This window comes from Carassius gibelio, chromosome A11 (genome assembly GCF_023724105.1).
Source record: "Carassius gibelio isolate Cgi1373 ecotype wild population from Czech Republic chromosome A11, carGib1.2-hapl.c, whole genome shotgun sequence".
In the NCBI taxonomy this organism is placed as follows: domain Eukaryota; kingdom Metazoa; phylum Chordata; class Actinopteri; order Cypriniformes; family Cyprinidae; genus Carassius; species Carassius gibelio.
The window spans coordinates 8,258,885-8,283,156 of record NC_068381.1 but is presented as its reverse complement, the minus strand read 5'-3'; the positions used below and the strand labels follow the sequence as shown (position 1 = coordinate 8,283,156).

Here is a 24,272-nt window from a genome sequence, read left to right as displayed (position 1 = left end):
CATACCATCACTCATGATGCTAAGGTGTGTTTGTGGCACAATAAGGCTAGGAAAAAACTGCTGTATACCAATAAGGAGTCCCGATGAAGGATTTTCTTTTAGCTAGTGTTGCTGTGATCTGTGCAGATACACCAAAATCAGCTGCAAAGGAAAAGAAACAAAAGATATTTACTACAATCCCACAAACAACTCTCATATGCGTGTACAGGTGACACTACCAATGAATTATGACATTTGAGACCTGTGTAATTCCACAGCAGATCAAATGTGACAACATGAGGTGGTCACGAAAACACTATTTACACATGATTTGAGGTGGTAATAATATCAAGTAACCTTATCTTTAACAGATTAAAAATTTTACAGAACAGAAAGTCAGTCTGTTATCTATGGCGTTATTTCCCTGTCAAATTTCGAGAGTGCATTATTGTAGCGCGAAAGTACTTTAATATAATGATTGAACTTCAGTCTTGATTGTACTTATGAACTTATTCCATGTGTTCCATGTGCGGTTCAATATCAACCAATAAGATTCCATGTACGATGTCGCTTTTTCATTGGTCAGTCGTTGAAGCCTATTTCTGATTGGTTGTTGCCATTTTGACAGCGTTTATGCCAATAGCAAAGAGAAAGAAATCGAAGTGAAGAGTACTTGGCCATGCGCGAACGCACGGGACACAGTCTAAGCACATACACGCTTACTTTATGCGAAGAGGAGAGATTCGCGATTGCACTGAACACGTTTTAAGTGTAGGCATACTCTCTGAGCGAGCCCAGAGAAAATTCTTACAAGAGCAATGTGTATCTGCGAGTGCGCGCCCAATTCCCACGCGCTAGCAGAGAGATTCGCGCTCGCGCATTATATTAATGTACTTTCGCGCTACAATAATGCGCTCTCGACATTTGACAGGGAAATAACACCCTAATTATCTTCTTACCTAGCTTGATGTAACCATTGTCCGTCAATAAAATATTGGCACCCTATTTCAAATAAAAAACAACAACAAATGAAACTTTAAAATAAGAGCAGAACAACTATTTGGAGACATGTATTACTGGTAAATTTGAGAGATGAAATGTAAAAATGAATCTGTCAGATTTCGGAATCTTCGAAAACCAATAAATTCCTTGCCACAAAGACACTTTTATGTAAGACACTCAAAAGTTAGAATTAATCAGAAATAAATGATGGTACCTTTATGTCTCTGTGCATCTTTCCTTTGTTGTGTAGGTAAAATAAACCCTTAAAGGAAAAATTATATATATTAAAAACTTATTTTAATCCATAATCATCTCAAAAACTGCTTTTTAGAGAGATAGAAAGGGAAGAAATGGAATATCTGTCAACATGTCAACCATTAAAAATTCAAAAGCAGCTTCCATGGTCATAGCAGATTGCTTTGGTTGTCAAAACAACATCCAGTAAAATGGCTTACCTGAAGGGTTTCTCTAGTTACATATGCTATCTGTGATTCTGTTAGTGGCCCAGTAACTGTGGAGACATATTAAGTGTACATTAGCAGTATTATTATAATAATAATAAAAAAAACATCTATGAAAATCCCTTTCACATTACAATATTAGTTAAACAGCTTGAATGTAATTGAGCTGTCTACAATAAAAAAGTGTGTATAAATAACTTCAGCACATTCCCTTTAAATCAAGAGAACACATATGACATGGATACTTCCCATGTCGTATTGGAAAGAATGTTTGACAAAAGCACTACTTATGGGCTTTACCCAGCAGAACATATTGAGACAAGATTATCAAGAACGCAAGGAACAATGTATTTGATTGCATGTCCAACCTGACCAAACAGAGTGCTTAATTATTCTACAACTCTAAATGGACTACTGATTGAAAAAAAAAAAAGAATTGAAACATTACTAAAGAAAACTGAAAAGCCGTCTGAGAGGGTCTGAGAAACTCATTTGTCTGTTCTCCGAAACTATGCAGAATGTTTGACGGTTCGAAGCCTCTGACACTTCAGCAGAGCAGCTAATCTTCTTTAAGTCAACAGACTTTTATTGCTTATTAAAATGTCACAAAAAACAGAAAATGTGCTAATGGGAAGGAGTAAATAATAATAAGGGGCTGAAGGAAGAAAGAGGAAGAGACAGGCTTAAAATTATGAAATGGTGTCCACAACACATTTTACTTTTGAAGTACGATGCATTTCCAATGGGTTGGAAAATAAGAGGGCCTGGTGATGTCATCTGAAAAGGAAAGTTGTTTCTATGCAAGTTTTAATATTTTAAGCACGGGTGCACAATAAATATCGGATGATAATGTACATCTCGTCAGTAAAACCGGTTCTCTAATCAGCGGTAAATTCCATCAGGTGCGTGATTTCACATAGAGCAGCTGTTACTACACAGAGCCGTTGTTAACTGAGAAGATGCGCAAATCAATGGTGCTAATGAACGTGGATTTGCGCAGCTTGTCAGTTAACAACGGCTCCGTGTAGTAACAGCTACTCTATGTGCAATCATGCACCTGATGGAATTTACAGCTGATTAGATAACCGGCTTTACACATTAGTCATTGTGTAAATGCACATTAATCATTGGCCGATATTTATCGTGCACCCCTAATTTTAAGTGAATTACACTACTGTTTAAATGTTTGGGGTTGGTAATTATTATTATTTTTTTGTATGAATATAAAGTTCAAAAGAACAGCTTTCATTTTAAACATAAATCGTTTAGAACATAATAACTGCCTTCACTGTGACTTTTGATTAATATAATACATTTTTTTCCTCTATTTACATTCAGACAGCTGTAGAGGCATTCATCCATTCAACAGAAATGTCCAGTATGTCCTCTGTTGCACCTCACATTCCTTTTTCTTGATTATTCACTAGGTCCGAGAGTTACTTAGAGTTTTTTTTTATTTAAAACTTTATTCATGTCTCTTTTGTGTCTTTCTCTATCTGTGTGTAGGAGGACTTGAGTCGGTCGGCCTCGGCTCTAATCAGCCTTCGACCCAGTAGCTGAGTGCAGCCGTTGCAGCAGGGGGTTGATAACGTGGGATGTGAGCCGGGGCACTAAGCTAATATGTTAGCACTATAACACCATCTACCGCCCCCCACCACCCCACACCCAAGCACAACCCCCACCCCGCGCAGAGGCTCAGAGAGAACTGCAGAACTGCCGACAGCTGCCGTGAAAATGAGCTCTAATGATCTGACAGGGCCACTCTACAGAGCTCTGCTAAATTTATCTCCTGGGAACACACAGAGGGACACTTTCCAACAGCGTAAGAAAAGATTTGTATATTTAGGCCATCTGTCAAGAATCAAATTGTTAATTGGAAGAGAGGAAAGTCTATTTATGTAAAAATTGGCATCGGAATTTCTTTCAAAGCTTTGCGTTTTCAAAGCATTAGTTATTATTTACTCACCGTCATGTCATTTCAGACTTTCTTTTTTACATGGAACACATTCTGAACAGTTTGTGTTTTGACTCCAAAGGTCATATAGATCACTTTTGGAAGTTCGAAAGCCTCACGGAAAAGTATTGCATTGAAAGAAAACTGACCAATTCAATTCTTAAAAACTAAAGAAATACACTCATATGATGTTGAACAACAAAGATGAATAATGATGACAGAATTTTCATTTCTGGATGAACTATTCCTTAATAATGAATGGAAAGGAGGTATTGCATTGCATTGAAATACTGACCACTGAGTGAGTTGGAGTTAGTGTTGCAGTTGATTGTTTACCTTTATATGGTGTATCTTACCGTGATATATGTCTTGCAATGAACCTCCCCCGCAGTATTCCATACATATCCATAATTTATCCCTCCTGAAAAGCCAAAGAAAGAAAAACAGTAACAAATTATATTTCAATCGATGTGTCTCGAAATAGTCCCCTGGCAGCACCACAGGGAGAGTGAAAGGATGCACACTTTTCTGGGTCATGACACAGCAAGCAGGAGACAGAGTCAGAAGTCCCAAGCAACCTTCTTTTATCAAAAACAGCCTTCTCTGTTTCTGTAAGGTGCCTTGCACTAATGTCTAGACTAATATTAAGAGATATACTGCTGACCAGAGACAAACCACTATAATAGGATATATATATACAAATTTTATCAAAACTTTATATACTGTACATGTACAGTATAATGTTCAAATGTTTGTGTTTGGAGTCGGTAGAATTTATTTATGAATTATAACTATGACTTTTGTATTTTTTTATGCTCACAAAGGCTACATCTATTTGATCAAAAGAACTGTAATATTATGAAATATTACATTAGTTTTACATATAGTATTTATTTTATGCTGCTAATTCCTACAGAAAATCATTTTTCCTTAGTTTGTAACATCCAATATGAGACACTGTACCAGGACTACTATAATAAAATCATATTAAGAACAGTTGGGATAAAAAAAAATACACATACAGAAATTATATCAGTTATGCATAAGATGTTCAACAAGCTACCCAAGAAAACATTTACAACCTTTACTTTTATGCTTAGAAATCTTCCAGAACGTCTAGCTACTCAGATCTCTATTGTTAGTGCATCATCATAACATTTTTTTTTGGTTGTTCTACAAACTGAGGATGATTATTTTTTTATCACTGTAGCTAAACATTCTACTAAAGCAAAAAATCTATAATAATAAACAATTCTTTTAAAAAAACGTTCTAAAAACCAACATTTTGAGACATTTTTCATAAAAAATAAAAATAAAAAAATAAAAAGTTTGCTTCCAAAAAAGTGCTTCAAAGTTAATGCATCACCTCTTCCTTTCTAGTCTTGAAACTATCAAACTGTACATCCACGATGGGCAATGATTGTATCATGTACCACCAAACTTTAAGAAAACATCATAAAGTCCTGTTGCACCCTTGATCAAAGATCTACACGCTTGCTTGATACCCGAATCCTGGAATATCTAGTTAGTTCTAAATCTTAAAATTAGCAGAAACAGAGGTGCTGCAGTCACAGTGGCTGTTCCTGCAGTGCAGTTGAGAGACCCAACCAACAGAGAGCACAGTGTCAACTCAACAACCTTAGACAGGAAAAGGAACTCATGGTCCAGGAGGAGAGAGAATGAAAGGAGGAGTAAGTGAAGGAGAAAGCAGAAACAGTAAAAGAGCGGTCAAGAAAGTGGTCATTACTATACCTTAAGTAACTACCGAAATAGGCCACAATGTTAGAGTGCTTGCAGTCTTTCATCATGATTATTTCCTGCTGAACCACTGCGAAGTCCTCGCCTGTCGAGGGAACACACACAGAGATAGAGACAAGGTGAGTGAGTAAACAAGACAGAGAAATTACCAGTGAACACAAACCAATGAACTGCCAGGATAAGGCAAAACAGTTATTCAGCTAATTAATTTATGACGATGAAAAAAAGTTGAACAATTTGTGTAACATTTTGGAATCTACTATGATTTCATTATGGTATACTTGTAAATATCATGTAAAAACCCTGTTATGTAAATGGAAAACATACAACAGCATGGTATACATATTAAAGTGCCAAGGATTACAATCTGATACCATCACAGTAAGTTTTAATGTAACGGTTACCTAGTCAAAAATAATAGAGTAACTATATTTTTTTACCTAATTTCTTCACCACTAGCATCACCAAAATTGCTAAAAAATTGCAGTAGTCTTTTTAAAAACAGGTTTATAATACACATATCACCACAAATGTTATATATATACAGTGTTGGGGAGTAACTAGTTACATGTAACGGCGTTACGTAATTTAATTACAAAATTAATGTAACTGTAATTAGTTACAGTTACTAAGAAAAAATTAGTAATTAAATTACAGTTACTTATGAATTTTGTAACGATTACAAAGTGGATTACATTTGAATATTTACACACATCCACATACAGATTTAACTGATTTCTTTCCCAAATTGCACTGACTATTCTAAGACATACGCCCTAATAATTTCCAGGATGCGGAAACACAGTCTGCTTCGTAGAATCCAGTCATAAAAACGGAATGCCTAACGCGGACGGAATATGCCATATTTTGGATGATTAAATCAAAAGTAGGTCAGTACACTTGAATCAAAACATGACATGGACTGGTGTCTGTGAATATCAAGCCCCCAAAATGCAATATATGACTCCTGCACGTTCTGCGTGTCAGTTGAAATCACGCGCGGACTGGACACCGGGAGAACCGGGACAATTCCCTGTGGCCTGGCAGCTTCCTCAGTCTTCCTCAACTTGTCCCAATATTTTAATATCATTATTGTATAATTGCCTGCCGAATGTACTAAAGCGATCATTTGCAAATCCGCCATTTGATAATTAAATCTCTAATAAATCTGTTAGTCGTGACTCGCGCGCTCTCCGCGCCTCCGCCAAACGGTTTGGATCAGACTCCAAGTAATCAATGCGAAAGAGAGATAAAAGAGTGGACTTTGGAAGTGCATAGCTGGAACAGAGAAGCAGAACTACTGTTCAGGGTTTCAGGTCAGTTTAATCTGTAAAGATGCTTTTTTGACACAACCCTTGCGGTTAATAAAAAATGGTTAATATTGTTTAACTGTGGTAACCAAAAATTTAAAATTATTTTACAAATTGATTTATTTAAAAATAAATACGAATCCATTTGCAAAACAAAAAACCATACAAGGTTATTGTACTTTTATATAGGCTAATAAAAGCATGGTAAATTTTTGTAAGGGAAAAACATGACTTGTGTACAGTATTAGGATTTTTCTATAAATATATTGTAGTATTGTAGAGTATTGTATTGTAAAGTACAGTTTTGTTCAATCTTGAGTATTAAGATGGATAACGGGGCAAAATAATGAGACTGAAGAGAAAAATGGAAGTGAAGGTGCCGTTCAGGAGAGAACTTTTAATTATTTGACATGTCCCCATATTAAAGATTTAAACTTTTTTTATGTCATGTCCATACAAAAATAGTTTTGTCCATGAATTTGTTTGTATGAGTTTGAATTTTCCATTCTGATTTTTTTTTTCCCAGTCTGCCCCTCCTGTAAATTAATGGCAAAGACATGCAGTTTCATTTACTACACATAGGCCTACTGAAGCTCGCAGTGTTTTCAACCTCTGCCGTCTCAATATACAAGTACACGAGCACATACACATAATTTCTAGAACTGCTCTGTCACTTCATGCATTTTACTTATTTTGAGAAAACTATCATCATATCATATATAAAGAGACAGCAGTTTAAAAAAAAAAAAAAACCCCAATGTTTCAGGAGTTTATTAAACAGCATATGACACATGCTTATTAGATAACTGTATTTGAGTTGATATATATGCTTTTATTTATTATAATCTTCACAAATTTAGAAAAGTAATCAAAAAGTACTCAAAAGTAATTAGTTACATTACTTTAATAAAGTAAATGAAAAAGTTACACTACTATTACATTTTAAACAGGGTAACTTGTAATCTGTAACCTATTACATTTCCAAAGTAACCTTCCCAACACTGTATATATATATATATTATAATGTATGTCCGATTATGAAAATAAAAGAAAATAAAAAGTAAATGATGCTAATTTAAATCATATTCTTCAGTGAAAATGATTGAAAAAAAGGTAATTCTGTGGGGAAAATAATGAAACAAATTTGAATTCAAATTAAATATACAAACATTTAAATAGTTAATTTAAATAAATGTAAAAAAAAATCCAATTAAAATTTGACCAAGAATGTGTGTTTCCATTTGATTGCTTTCATAAAATATGTTTCTATCAAGTTGTTAGTGGTTGCAATAGTTAGCAATAGTAATAGTAATAGAATGTCTCAGAAAACATCTCTAATAAGGCCTTTCCTAATAGAAATTGATACCAAATCCTCACGAAAGCTACAAATCGCATAGGATGCTTGTTTAATCATGCATAAGATGATAAGAGAGGGGAGGGCACTTATGTATGTAGTGCCTATACAGCACTGAGCTCTCTTTAGCATTCAGAAAGCATCAGAGCCTTGATGCATCGACTGCTGATGGAGACTCAAGCCCCTCATCTAAACGTCCCTTCTTTCTCAAACCAGTAACGCTCTGTTGTTATGCTAGCACAGCTCATTTGGAAGCCAAGAGGTATTGAGCAAGGCCCTTCATCCGTCAGACTCAGAGACACGTATTTGTTGTTGTAAAAGAAAAAGAAGGAGATGGAAAAACAGAACGGAGAAAGACAGAGTAACAGGCAGAGACTGAATATCTGAGATGCTGGTAACTTATCAGCTGATGGGTGACACGAGAAGGCAATCACCCATAATGCTTGTGTGGGGGCTTCTGGCCCAACTCCATCTGAGCTGACCTTGATCTCTGGCTTTGCTCTCTAAATGTGTGTGTGTGTGTGTGTGTGAGAGAGAGCAGACAGGCAGATGAGTAGGAAGAGAGAAGGAGCGACGGATTATGAGAGATGGAAGAGAGAGCGGGAGAGAACAAAGTCACTTTGTTGTGGCTGCTTGCTTAATGATGGAAGCTGCAGGCTCATTAAAAGTTTTTTACCGGTTTTTCCTTGTTCTCTCCCACTTACACTAGCAGCACACTCCTTGTACTCCCACATAGTGGGGCAAAGATAAATATTTTAACTTGCGCAATTTACCATTAAATTGAACAGCCCAAGCTGGGTGCAGGCACCAATGAACGCATTCACAAGATGAAAGGTCACTTATTAATGCATTTACTCTTACAAAACAGTACAAAGTAGCACATTTTGGAATCTACCTCGATTTCATTATCATGTTTTTTTTTTTTGATCATCATGTAAAAACCGTGGTACACAAATCCCAAAAATACTGTGTCATCTAATACAATCACTGTATGTTTTAATGTAAATGTAAACTAGTCTGAAATGAAAAAAAATAATAATAATTGATTAGAGTATTTATAAAATTTGCACCAATACCATACCAGTCAGAGTTGCAAAAATTATGACTCGTCTTTTTGAAAAGATAAATTGGTAAAATTACACATAATACATTTAAATTGTGGGAATGTACATATTTATAGATAACTATTATCTAAATAGTTAATATATATTTTTTTATTACATATAAAATAAATCTGAGGTTTTGTTATTATAACAAGCCATGAATGTAACAAACAACAACAATAAAATAAAATATGCAATAAAATGCAATGCAATAAAATTGTCTTTGATTTAGATTCAAAGACATTTGAACACACAAAGTGTGTTTCATTTCTAGTTCAACAAGACTGTAAATGATTAACATTGTACTCAGCATAAAATGCAATGCAAAAAAAAAGAAAAAAAATCAAGACCAATTACAAGGAATGTTTTCATTCCAAACCCACAGACTGAAGGAAGGATAAGCTTTGAGAAGTTTTGCATAATGTCCTTTGAGTATAGGTCTGTGCAAAAGACATTTGCTCCCCGAGGGAAGTGTGAAGTCGCAGCAGTGGGGTCAGGTGACACTTACTTCCTGCCGGGGCAAGTGATCCAGTGAGCGTTCCACAGAGGCAGTGACATTTCCGTGCACATATGGGGCAGATAGCTGCGAGAGACTACCTCTTACCTCCTTTGAGGGAAACGGAAGCAGATAGCCTAATATTCACAGCGTAGGCTGCAGTGTAGGGACACATGCTAATTGAAGCTAACTTCTTCAGGGTCTGATGGGCAGAACGGCCAGCTTCCTCATGTGTTGTGAGGAATGTACTTAAGTGTTTTTATGAATAGCCAGATGGGGTGGTGGGAGGTGTGCACTGATTTGAGAATGGACAGTTAAGAGCCACACTTAAAAAAATAAAAATAAATAAAAAACTTGGATGCCTTTCTATGTGCAGAAGTGCTGAAAGCCCGTCTAGAGGTCTGGTAAATTTCCCAACCAAATTCCATTACTGTACATGGACACAAGCAGACAAGGCTGCAGAGAACAGATCCTGGAGAAAATGAACAGTGATTAGTGGGATGATTTTTCTCTGTGTACCACCAGTAAACGACAAAAGCCAAGAAAAGAAGTGGGCTTGTTTTTGTACTAAATTAAAACTAATTAGAGTGAAAATACATAATAAACAGACTCCAAACGCACCAAAGCAGCCATGATCTCTGAAATGATACAGCTGATTCAGATTCAGATCTGAGCAAAGTGTGATTGACGAAGTTCAACAAAGTTCAAAATTACCAACATGGTATATACAATATTAAAAATGAATTACAGACTATAAAAACTACAACACAATTGTTTTGCTATGCTTTCTATTGCTAGTCAAGGTAGATGTTGTTTTTTTAAGATAGGGACGTGTCAAGTCATGTGATAGGATCATGATTAAAATTCTGTGGTTGACTAATTTTAAATGGCTACAGATAGTTTGGTCTGTAATAGAGAAAATAACTAATTTTCATTCTTTCTTGTGTCTCTTTAAAATATTTTACCTTATTGTGCAATATATATATATATATATATATATATATATATATATATATATATATATATATATATATATATATATATATATATATATATGTGTGTGTGTGTGTGGGGGGGGGGCATGTTTTTGTGACATATCAGGACACAACTCTGTATAATGACATGGTTATGACACAGGTATTACAAGGAGAGGGTGACTTATGAGGACATAACCCATGTCCCCATTTTTCAAAACGATTATAAATCATATAATCATTATATATAAGTTTTTTTAGAAAGTAAAAATGCACAAAGTTTCCTGTGAGGGTTAGGGTTAGATGTAGGGCTGGTGAATGGCGATAGAATATACAGTTTGTAAAGTATAAAAACCATTATGCCTATGGGATGAACCCACTTTTCACAAAAACAAACATGTGTGTGTGTGTGTGCGTGTGCGTGTGTGTGTGAGTGAATATATATAGATGGATAGATAGATAGATAGATAGATAGATAGATAGATAGATAGATAGATAGATATAAATACACTTTTCAGCAAACATTTGAGAGACAGATCAAAGAAAAAAAGAAGCAAATATGGCGGGACTTCAGTGGGAAAAAAGTTGTTTTTTAAACTGAATTTTAAAAATAAGTAATTTTAGAGCTGTAAACGTAATATCGTGAAACCATGATATTTTTGCTTGAGGTTGTCATTTCGTTGAAATCTCACACTTGCCCATGCCTAATTCACATTAGTTACGGTATTAGGTACCACAAAATAAAAATGAATAATTTATTAATCTTGGTAATGGTAATGTTGACATATACTAATGCATTAGCATTTAAAGGATTATGAACAAGCATGAATAAAAAATGAATAAACAATAGTATATTTAGAAATCAAAATTTACATTTTTTTAACAATTACAATTTTGTTCATTTAAAATGAACATTAACATTACATTTTTATTTTTAATATTTCAAAATCTCATTATAAGAAAGTGCCCAAGAAATCTGATCAGAAGCACACAAAATATGCTTCTGTACCGGTGATTAACCTTCAGTATCTAGCTATTCTTTACAAATTATTGTGAATCAGAATTTGAACTACAAACAAATACACAGCACAAGCACTGTCATGGTTTTGTTCAAAGGGAAAAAAAAACTAAATAATAATAACAAACAATTCCGAATAGATTTCATTAAAGCATGTCGTTGCACACAGAAATGGGACAAGTCTGCGCTCTTGGGCATTTTTGTAGGGGTTGGATAACAAGAGAGACTGTCAGGGAGAGACACTCAACTGTCACTGCAGTAGACATGCAAGTCTCCATACCACACACACACACATTCAGCATATGCATTGAACACACATGCATCTGACTCTGTAGGGACTCAGGGTTCTGGCACTCTCCCCTCCCATTACATCGAGTGACATTTCTGAGGACCGCCGACCTCGGAGCCTATGCATTTTAAATGAATGCCCTGCACGCCCGCAGTGCCTCTGTGCTCCCAACCGGCTAATACCAGACCCACCTCCTATTCCCTCTACATGCCTTACAGGAATCAGAGCCAACAAAGACACAGCATGCAAAGCACACACACACACACACACACACACACACACACACACACACACACACCTAATGTCACTCCAAATAGCGGCAGAACATTGTCATGTCTTTTCAATATCAGTTTGGAAGATGAAATACAGGATGTGTCCAAAAATCTAACGAGATGAGTCATGTCTACTGAATACATTGGAGACAAGATTTTACACTGGAAAAGCATCTACGATGCCCAAACATGCTGTCTAGATAGGTAGCTTACTAAATTTTGAAAGACAGCCATGGACGTCTGCTTGGCAGACAATAAAATGGCTTGCTTAGAAGAAGGGACCAGAATCAGTAGAACTATTTGGCAAAATCAATATTTTAATCAAGTTATTAATGTGTGTTTATGATCTGAACGGAATGTGATGAGATAAAAAGACTGAGATATATAATGGCAAAAAAAGAAAAGAAAAAAGCAGGCTGCACACAAAAACAAACATATAGCTTGGGTGGTGTAGTCCGATTCATAAGGAAATGACTCCTAGGTGCTGATTCTTTAATTAATCCTTTAAAAAGACACACAGTGTGTCCCAATTTGCTTACACTGTACCATAAAACTATGTACTGTATTTTTTGTAGTGTATCAGAATAGTTGGCAAGCTTCTTCGTCTTGATTGAATCTTTAACGGACCACTTGTGTATCCTGTCACTGTTTAATCTGCCCTGTCAATCATCTTATCACAGTTAATATCTTCTATTTTTCATTTAGTTTAATTTCCTGCTGTACTGAAGAGAAATTAAGTAGTGAAAACTTTTACTGCTTTTCTATAGTATTAAGCCTCAAATGTCATCTATACCTTGGATTGGTTTCTTCTTTGAAAAATAAATAAATTATATATATATATATAGGCACAGTATTATAATGTTATACTAACACTGAGATTAAAACAATGGAAAAACCCTTCAAATAACCTGTGGAAAAAAAAAAACATCTCAAGCATGAAGAATAACACAAGTGGACGATTAATTGAACGAATTCCCTGAAGTCAGAGTGTTTACAATCGATATGTGGTGCACATTCTGAACTGCAAATTGTCATTAAGTGTCAGTCTGAAAATAAAGCAAGTGCACTTGCTAGTAAGGTTCGTATAACATTATCATTATTGGCTAATTGTTCGTATGAGAAAATGTGGTTAAAGATTCAGCTTTGCTAAAATTCATTATATTATATAGTGCTTAATAAATTTATTAGACCTCCACCACCCAATGTAAAGTTTGTGCCAGAGCTGCCTTAAACTTAAAAAGTATTGGTGATTGCTAAAATCATTTTATTTTGGTTAATCCACCAGTAAATGTATGCTCTTTATTCACAGTACTATTTTTAATGCTGAAATATATTTATTTTCAAATTTACTGTTTTAAAAGAAAGGCAGAAAAAAAACACTATCAATTTTTTTTATTCAGATGGCCAATTAGTGTTAATAAATACAGTTTATTAATTTTGTATGATTTGTTATTTTAATGTATTAGGCAAATAAACAGAAATAACTCAATATTCAAAAAATAATATTTTGTATGGTCTTTTTTTGGCCTTGATAACAGCTTGCATTCTTGCTGGAATTGTTTTTATGTACTTTTCCACAGTCTCTGTTGCTATTGACTGTAATTGGGCATCTGAATAAAACAATTATAATCAAGTGCTTTACTATTTTTCTGCCATTCTTGTAAAACAGTAAATTAAAAAATTAATGGATAACAATAATTATATTTTAGCATTAGAAAAACTACTGTGAATAAAGTTTTTACATATGCTGGTGGATTAACCATTACAGAAACATAAAAAAATATTTTGCTAATTACCAATACTGTTAGCTTCGGCCAGCTGCGGCACAAACCTTACATTGGGTGAAAACAGAGAAACATTTGGGCATAAAGGTTTTCAATTTAGTCTTCTACACCCAAGAAGTACAAATCTGAGGCAGAGAGGTGAAACTGTAGATTTTAAGTGTCTGCTCTTGGTTGGCAGAGAACATTTTGCCTGACCACACTTCCTGCAGTTCTAACTTGTCTAGCTCAAACTTGTCTCCGTAATTATGCAACACCACGAGTTGACATTAAGGTGGAAGGAAAGGCAGGGTAAGTGCTTGCTCATGAAGTCGCCCTTCTCTTTATGGTAAGAATAGCCTTTGCTGTTCAGCAATACACCGATGCAGGTGCACAAACTCACACACATGCAGTCAGTGTTTGCACATGCACACGAGTGACCGAGTACACAATCAGATGTGTGAGCCTGCATACACACAAACGCACAAACCAAGAAGGCGACTGAAGAAGATTCCCAAAATTGATTCCATCCACAGTGTTTTCCAAAATGGCAAATCGCTGCTTTCTGAAGTCCAATATGATGGATTCATCAATTTTGAATGAAATGAATGAGACCAACATGGCTCGAGGCAACCAATCCATACACACAGAGAAATAAGAGCGCATCCAGTCACTGTGCTTCTCATCTCAGGCCAAGAGCGAATCTCATCGCATACTGACACGTCCCCAAACGCCCCCACACAAACTCACCCCAGGTTTTGATGATTGTGTTAGCATGTCTGTTAGCAAAAACATTTATTGGGTCTTTTCAGACGATCCCCTGTTGACTATGCCAAACTAATGAGCCAAAACTCAAAGCCGTGTCCTGATGCCCACAGTGCTGCAGAGGGAGGAGACCGATCCAGAAAGTGTGTGTTGTCCTCCCCCACCATGATTCGTAAAGGCCAGCTCAGAGACATTAATGAGTTAGAATGGCAAAAACGTCTATGAGGTCGAGGAGACATGGTGCATGTTAATCAGAATTGTAAATCGATGTCAAAGAGGAACAAAGACATCACTGTAAAAACACATCCATGGGAGATAATATCCTTGTTATATCCACGGAAATATACTTATGTAATTAGGCTGACTTCCTACTGACTCGCCAGAGAGGTAAGGGTAAATGTGAGACTAATTATTGATTTGTTTCTTTATCTTGGCAGCACGTGTTCCTTGATTAATGTGACATAATAAAGGACAGCCCTCAGGGTTCATAACTACTGTACACAAACAAGCAGTTAACAGGCTTCATTTACACACAGTAAAAAAAAAACCTAGTAATATTAAGTTTATTATATAGATCAAAATAATTATTTTTAAAAATATATTCTGCTGTTAGATCATTTCAATGCATAAAAGCATTTTCCAACCCTATAAATAACTAACAAAATCACTTCACTCTAATATTTTGTTGTTTTGTTCAACATCTGTGATATAATTAATCTGCCGCTATGATCAGCATGTTGCACCATTAAAATCAAATTTATAGTTTTCGAACTTGCATTCAAACACACCAATTACGGAGCCAAAGCAAAAAGGATAAAAAATGAGATCCAGCATGTATCAGTGATCTTATGAAACTGAATGGTTGTTTTTCCATACTCTTCATTAATAAAGACCCTGAATACAGCAAGGCACTGAATCACTTTGTGTACACTATATTTTTGTGCATATTTCCCGCATGTTTAAAAGGAACAGCTTGGACACAAGCCTGAGCAGGTGTTTCCAAAACACTCTGACTAAATCTAGCTCTTACATCTGAAACCCCTCTTAATGGATATCTGGCACAGGAACGTGTCCTATTCCAACAGGGGCATCTAAAAGCCACACACACGTACAAATATCTCAAACTACAGCTGAGACAGCAAAGCGCAGGGCCTCCAGAAACCCCCATTCCCCTCTCATTCTCTCTCGTCTCTGGTATGAGAGGCATGTAGTAATTGCCGAGGCTAAAAGCTGACTAATGCTCTGTGTGCATCTGCATCTGTGAATGTGAGTGGTTACTGAATTCTTGGTCAATGTTTAAACCAAGCAACCTAATCGTTCTCAGCACAAAACAAACAGGCCTGTAGGTTAGTATCATAAAAAGTAAGTTGAACAACCCCTGAGTTACTGAATAAAGTTATGGACAAAAATAATAATAATAATAAATTCCGGCTGTAGATACAAAAATGTTTCATGGTAAACGAGAGTTTAGTTTCTGCCAAAATTTCATAGCTTACTGCAGGTATTGTTAATATTTTAATATGGGATCCCCTTCAAGTTTAAAGAATCTTCAAATGCTCAAAAGTACACAATTTTCTTAATTTCATATTAAATAGAGCTCAAATTAAATAAAAACAAAACTGAAATAACTAACTGAAGTTTAAAATTACTAAAACTTTAGCAGTGACTAATGTTGCTGTATCCATATGAACCACAATTGAAACAACAAGCAATTAAAGCTTTTTCTTGCATGTAAATCTGAGGTTTTATCCAAACTAGCTGCAAATGCAACAAGCAACAATAAAATCCAATGCACTGGAATGTAATACAATAAAATAATATGAAACACAATACATACAATACATACAATAAAAAAAAATTATTAGGTACACCTATTCAATTGCTTGTTAACACAAATTGCTAATCAGCCAATCACATGGCAGCAACTCAATGCATTTAGGCATCTAGATGTGGTGAACACGACTTGCTGAAGTTCAAACCGAGCATCAGAATGGGGAAGAAAGGGGATTTAAGTGACTTTGAACGTGGAATGGTTGTTGGTGCCAGAAAAGTGTTGCTCTACTGGGATTTTCACACACACCCATCTCTGGGGTTTACAGAAAATGGTCCGAAATAGAGAAAAGATCCAGTGAGCGGCAGTTGTGTGGATGAAAATGCCTTGTTGCTGTCAGAGGAGAATGGGCAGACTCGTTAGTCATGATAAAAAGGCAACAGTAACAGTAAACAAGGTATGCAAAATATCTCTGAACACACAACATTCAAACCCTTCAGCAGAAGATCACACCGGGTGCCGCTCCTGTTAGCTAAGAACAGGGAACAGAGGCTACAATTCGCACAGGCTCACCAAAATTGGACAAGAGAAGATTGGAAAAATGTTGCCTGGTCTGATGAGTCTCAATTTCTGCTGCAATATTCAGATTGTAGGGTCAGAATTTGGCTTAAAGAGCATGAAAGCATGGATCCATCCTGTCTTGTCTCAACGGTTCAGGCTGGTGATGGTGGTGTAATTGTGTAGGGGATATTTTCTTTGCACACTTTGGGCCCCTTAGTACCAACTGTGCATTGTTTAAACCATTCTACCAATGTGTACCTAATAAAGTGGCCAGTTAGTGTGTGTGTGTCTGATATATATACACACACACACACACACACACACACACACGTACGTACACACGTATACACACACATGTACGTACACACGTATACACACACACACACACAATAATAATCTACTAAAAAAAAAGCCAGTAATCTTAACAAAACATTCTAACCATGAAGTGGAATTCAACAAGATTATGCTTTTTTTCAGTGCCTGAAAATTTTATTTTCCCAAAGGCACTTACACACTTTTTCCAACTTTTAATGTGGTTTTCATGGAAACTAAGGTACTGCTTGTTCTTGTAATTCCTGTAATTTCTTTTATTGAAACTGTTTGGACATCGAAAGAAACAACTTGCTGGTGAGACTTCACCCTCGAAAAAAGAACCCTCGAAAAGAGAAGGCTGTGGGTTTTATCTCAAACCAGCAAAAAAGGTCTTTGAGGTCTGCTATTGTTCCTGCAGTTACTGCTGGCACAGCAAAACAGCACACAAATAGAATCGCTACAAAATCAAAATGAAAGTCGCACTCCACTGGTTTCCTTTACTCAAGAAGATGTCATTCATCAAACCAGATGGCTAGTGGATAAAACAGGTACATCCTTTACGGTGACAGTGATATTCAATATTGTCAAACCGTATCAAACCCCAGACCCCATTTGATGTCGTCTTCTGCTTTGGTCTGGGTTTAATATCAAAAGCTTTTTCACTGACACAAATAATATGGGATTGCCTTGATCAGAGCATGAAACCTCAATCGTGCATCTGGACACAACTGATGGTATACCATCTCAAACATTTGGCCACTCCGACGGATCTAGAGCACTTTTGTAATGAATTCATTTTAAACTTGTTCAATTATTTGATTTGCATTTCTAGAGTAAACAATTACCCAATGCCAACATGAACAAGGAAGAAACACAGAATGAGTTTTCCGAAGGACTTTATTGACTAAGAGCAAATGCTATTATCCATTTACTAGGTAAAGTCCCCCTAGAACAACCTGAGGTTAAATGCCTCACTCAAGGACACTTGGTAAAAGCTCAAGGCTCACTCCACGCAGGCCTCAGCTTTAGCCACTTCACCATACCAGTTCCTAAATCAATGTTTCCCAACAGTTTCTGTCTTAAATACCCCCACAGCCGCATCAGTAAGGGTCAATTCATGTCAACAACTATGGCATATCCTCCATTAGAGAAACTCTTAAAGCTGAACTCAGTCATTTTTTGAATAATGTTGGCACTTGACGTGGCCTAATCATCCAAAAACCAAGGTTTTTTGGTTATTAATGTGTTAATGTGATATATATATATATATATATATATATATATATATATATATATATATATATATATATATATAATGAACATAAATTTACTTCTGCATCCTAACTCAAGCTACTAAAGCTACTAAAACTGTAAATTCAATCTACTGTAAAATTTATTTCTAATGACATAAACACATATATGTATATATATATAAGTGTGTGTGTTTATGTATGTATGTATGTATGGGTGGGGGGCTCAGATTGCAACGTGTGTACATGTGGGGGGAAAGTGATTTTCTTACCTGGCTCCAGTTTAATGACCTTGATAGCAGCCAGCTCACCTGTAGTGACATTACGGGCCTGAAAGAGAAAAACAAACAGCACTTACTCAACAGATCTCTTAATGTTAACTATTATTCATCTGAAAGACTCGGCCCTTATTTTACAGAAAACTTTTGCATTTTCTGGAAAAATCTTTACAATTAATCTTAAACATAGTAAAATGAGTACTTCACTCTTAATTGTAGTAAAAAAAAAAATCATCATGAAATCAGCCAAAAAATAAATGCAAATGGGCTGCACAGATTCCATGTGGGTCTGCTGATTGGGTAAGAATTAGCTTAAAGCCTTTCATTAACATTGATTTTCAATAGTTTCGTTTTCAATATTGCCTACAACTAAATTGTATGCTTAAATAGGGTAAACATACAATCGAATGGATGTTTGCTAGCACTGTCAATACAGACTGTCCATACTTTTGCATTTTCTTGAGGTTTTTAAAAGACCACTGATTAACGCTCACAGAGCCACTAATCTGAATAGTCACATGGGCAGAGGCACAGATATTTATAATTCTAAAGAAAGTTTCATCACCTTTTAAACCTAAATACAAACAACCACTGCTTAACTGATCAAGATGGAGGAAAATATAGCAGCTTTAATATCCACACCAATGGCCAGACTAATTTTTGCACACAGAAAAAAACAAACAAAAAAACCCCACTGTTGTTCAGACCATTATGACATTATTCAATCACGACCTGGTAGCAGGAAAAACATTAGACAAAATCAGCCCAGATTCAATTAAGAAGTCATCGGCAAAGTGGTCAAAGTATTTTATTTTTCCTTCTCCTAGCAACAGCGTGAGATCTGACAGCTAGGCGTTAGCAGCAGTGAAAACAGGGGGTGGGGCTAGACTGAGCCGAGTATTAGCAGGCAGACGGTGTCCCACAGGAACAATACACAAATGAATTGCACTTTGATAAAAAAAATCTGTGTGAAAAAAAGCATCAGGTATCATAACATTTGCAATAAAAGGGTCTCAATTCTTACTGACAGTTTATTTGGGCTGCAGGGAGCAGAACTGTTCAACCACCGATCTAAAATCCAGGATTTAGGATGGGTCATCCAATGCTCTGGAAAAAAAAGTTGTAAAAGCTTTGTACCTTATTTACCCATGGGTACATTTTATTATCTAAAAAAGGTATCGGGAAGTAAGGCTGCACAGTAGTTCACTGACAAGCTACACAAAAATCACGTTCACAATCGCAGACGATTTAATCAAGTGATTATGAAATCAAAAAAATCGTTCTGTGATTATGAAAGCTGTTTGTGTAGCTTCTCAGTGAACTACGGCTCTGTGTAGTAAATGCTGCTCCATCTGAGAGCACATGTAAATACCACATATAACAACATGTTTTCACTCCAAACTCACTTCATAACATCAGTCGAGTGTATGTGGCTTCTAACACAAAATAAGGCACGCAACATATTTCATAGTATTCTAGCGATTACCGCTATGTCGATTAGAATTGCATTATTATATACTTTATAATAATAAAAATTCCAGTAAGACAAACTCCGATAAACCATATATTGTCATTGTTCTGTGATTATTTATCACATTGAATTAATGAAAGCAGTTAAATCTTCTGCTTATTCGGCTTATTATAGGCATCTCCTGGGATGGAGACTTACCGCTGATCATAGAACCATGCTTCACAGAAAGTTACGCATGACAATCGCAGCTTCTGCCTAAATACGATTTATCGCCTTTGAAATTTAATTTTGATTAATCATGCAGTCCTAAGTGACAGCTTCTGTACCTTTTTTTCTGAGATTGAACAGACTAATCAACAAGTGATTCTAAAGTTTTGACTTTTGGTGTTTTAATTTTGCATTAATTTGTACTGTAAATGTACTCAGACTTGTGTAAACTCACAATTCAGTCTTTTTTTCTCAGGGTTGCCCGATATAAACTGGTAGAAAATTGCTTATTGAAAACAACTCAAAAAAACATCAGCAGCTAAGTGATATGATCTGAAAAGGATGCTGCAAAACACAGAGACAAACCCCGCAATTTAGGCGAAAATGTCAGTAGCAATACAGCTTCGCCAGGATTGTGCGAGATGTCAAAAATGTTAAAACAGAACTGAAAGCTCCCCTCCAGAAGACTGATGATTCTCCGCCATATATTCAAATTCCTATTGCGAACAGCTTTGAAGGAAGCCCGCATGCTGAATCCTTTCAGCTCAAAGATATGAGGCAATGCAATTTAACCTGTATTATAAACACAGAGTGGTCGGTATGTCACATTTACATGTATGAGATGCATTTAGTGTTGGGTCATTTCAGCAATAACATCACATGCTTGCTTTGAAACATCAGTACAAAACACGGCTAAATATATAATTAACCTGTTAATTGTCACGTCCCGTATACGGGACGCCTAAATTTACTTCAATATATTACAATTATATCCTAATCTAATCATGACAAACTATATATCGTTGGAAAGGTCTAAGACTCCTAAATAGATATTTGACCACGTTTTGTTGTTAAAAATGATGAAGGAACAGTAAAAGATTAATTTATAAAAAGAGTGCACCTCAAAACATATACATCATAACAGGAGTTCTGACCTTTGTCACAAAAAATCTACTCCGCTTCCTTTTTCCCTATCACATGTTTTAGTAATCATCATAAATTATATATCATTTGAAAGCTTAAATACTCCAAATTCATCTTATGAAAACCATTTTGAAATCGGACACTGTGTTACCATGGAAATCATACTTTAAAATCTTTTAGCGTGCTCCTCCCCCTTAGTGGGAGGGGTCATATTCCATATATATTACGGTCTTTTAGAATCAAAACTTTTCATAATCTTGACAAAATACATATCGTTGGAAAGGTCTGAGTCTCAAGATTCCATATTTGGTGGTTATTTTGTCATAGACATAATATTGAGAGAGAAATTGATACATTTGTGACAGAAAAATGCATCCAAAAAATTCAATGGAGTTTCAATGGCCCCCGGTGGCTTTTTGTGGTATAACGCCTAAACAAAATTGCATAGGAACCTACATTTTTTTTATATCAACTTCAAATTTGGAACACAACTTATTTAGACATATGGCTTTAATTTTATAGCAATTTTGGATTAAAACATATTTTATAAAATATTTATTTTATATAAAATATAATAAAAATAAAATAATAAATGTATTTACAGTAAATGTAAACTTCTATAACTTTTTTATGCTTTCATTTTTTAAAATGATTTCACTTCTGCAATAATCTGCAGATGGTCTTCTTTAAAAAGAGACCAACCTTTGGTCTGTATTCAAAAGCGTTTATGAATTATAACTATTTAAGTGTGAATAGTGTACTTTCACGTCTATGTTCAAAAATGGGGGTGACAGTTAAAAGGTTAAAGAATGTTATCTAGAAACAAAAACAAAATTTAACTTTTTAAGTTACAATTAATGGACAGTTAGATTCACCATTTAAAAAATACCATAAAGCTATAATAAACATAGTCCATATGATTCATGCACTATATTGCAACTCTTCTGAAATCAATGTGATAGCTTTGTGTGATGACAAAAAAAATGACATAGCATTCAGTTTTGGTTAAAATTTTCCTATAACTCACAAGCTGTTTAAAGGTTTTTATTTTAACAAAACCTCTTTAATAAGCAAAAAAATCTGGTTGAAAAGATAAGTATAATTCCTTTCCAGGATAATCGGCTTATTTCTATGTGGTGAGAGGATGCAGATAAGTGTTGATCAATAACTTCATCAAGCATCCAGGCCCAGTGGTCAATACCTCGCCATGTAATCAGGCAAATCATATTGTCTGTTGTGGTTTAAAATGATATGGTAATGATCCTATATAATGAGCCCACCACCAGCCGAAGAAAGGTGAAAGCCAAGGATCGTGGGAACCAACCAACCAACCAATAACAGCATGACCGTATCTGATGATTATGAAAGTATTGGATAAAAAAAAAGTGCATAAAATCGTGACTCATCCTCCACATAATTTGCAAATGGAGGTTGCCAGTTTGATGACACCAACAAGAAAAACGCACTTGACGATGAATTAAATTAAATACGCTGTTTCTTTTTTGTCAACTGGCAACCCTGGGTACCGAAATACAATTGGGTAAACTGGCAGTGGACAGGTTTCACAAACCAAATCAGAGACCGACATTCTGGCCCGGAACGCACATTTTCAAAGGAGAATAACTGACCATAGCATTGTTTTTCAGATAAACAAGTATCTGAAAGCATCTTTAGTAGAGTCAAAAACATACACAGAGCACCTTTAAACAGTCAAAAAACTGACCCCAATCACTTCATTGTAAGTGCCTCACAGTAACCATTATTATTAACATTACCCTCGGACTGAACCTGGTTTCTCCCGTGTTTTTCCCTCTCCATTTCTGTCACCTGATGGAGTTTAGCACTGCCGCCTTTGGTTTGCTTGGGATTTAAAAGATATTCAGCTTACTGCTGAATTTAACTTCATAATGAATGAACTGTGCACTGTGTTATTGAACTGAACTAAATCAAACTCTGAACTGTCTGGAGCTGAATAATCACACTATTATATTGTTAATGATGAGAAAATGATAGAATTTTAATTTTGTGTCTAACTATCCCTCTAAAGCCCAGCTTCCCTGAGTGTAACCCTTTGAGTTTCACATGCACACTCACCCATGCCCTTTTTTCCTCAGCAACAGAGGCGCAGAGCAACACCCCAGCGCTCCACCTGCACAGGTGCAGCACACAGTGGGGCAGCGAGCTGCTGCAATGTCAGTTAATTACAGAGAGGTGGATAAATCACTGCAAGCTTGGCCCCCAACCAGTCGAATCTAGGCCAATCATTTTCTGCACTGCCTGGCAAATTTGATGCCTTGTATTAACAATTTACTGTGCCAATGCGGCACTGACCTCCGATAAACAACCCGTTTTCCTCTCTAATGTCTTTCCTGCGCTGGTGTTATCAAACATTTCATCGGATTCATTATTCATGCTGTATTGCAGTTAAACGCAGAGTACATAATGCATCAGGAGACAGGAGCGTGCCTGGGCTTGCTAAAGCATGATTATGAAACTACAGTACAACTGAGACGACCGCCTCCTCTGTGTCTCCCATCAACAATATAGTGTGCACATTTGAATCGTTACCACAACATGGGTGATTAGCGGTCTAATACGTCTAGCTGTAATTCTCCTACCAACATAATTAAGTACATCACATTCTTTTTCCAAACAAAGGTAGAGTATTAGTCGCTCATGCTCACTATGGGAGAATACAATTTCTCTCCACGGCCGCATTTGTAGAACAGCTGACCACTCTATCATGCAGATCTTTATTTCTGCTTACTCACTGAAAGGATGTGGCGAGGTTGAAACTGCTCTAGTCTCCAGAATATAGAGAAATCTCAAGGCCAGTTAAAAGTAGGCTATAGATGGCAAGGATGTCTATTAAAAGAGACCATGTAACCCAGTCTGTTGTGAATTTATAAAGTGTGTGAAGGCATAAAACACATGAGAGTAAGCAAAGGTGTTGACAGCTAGTTCCTGCAAAAAGTGATGAAAGAAAGAATGTGTGATGGCTGG

General features: G+C 35.9%; 1 protein-coding gene across 7 annotated transcripts in view; it reads right to left on the bottom strand.

The window, feature by feature from the left end:
- Positions 1-24,272, bottom strand: part of LOC128022215 (mitogen-activated protein kinase kinase kinase kinase 3) — a 54,668-nt gene that overhangs the window by 24,513 nt on the left and 5,883 nt on the right. For all 7 annotated transcript variants that reach the window (XM_052609548.1, XM_052609550.1, XM_052609549.1 and 4 more), the window contains exons 2-8: positions 18,662-18,719; positions 5,149-5,239; positions 3,753-3,817; positions 1,437-1,492; positions 1,196-1,243; positions 939-981; positions 69-141 (exon numbers count right to left, since the gene is read on the bottom strand). In XM_052609548.1, the coding sequence (XP_052465508.1) occupies positions 69-141; positions 939-981; positions 1,196-1,243; positions 1,437-1,492; positions 3,753-3,817; positions 5,149-5,239; positions 18,662-18,719 (434 nt within the window). The remainder of the gene's footprint in view (positions 1-68; positions 142-938; positions 982-1,195; positions 1,244-1,436; positions 1,493-3,752; positions 3,818-5,148; positions 5,240-18,661; positions 18,720-24,272) is intronic.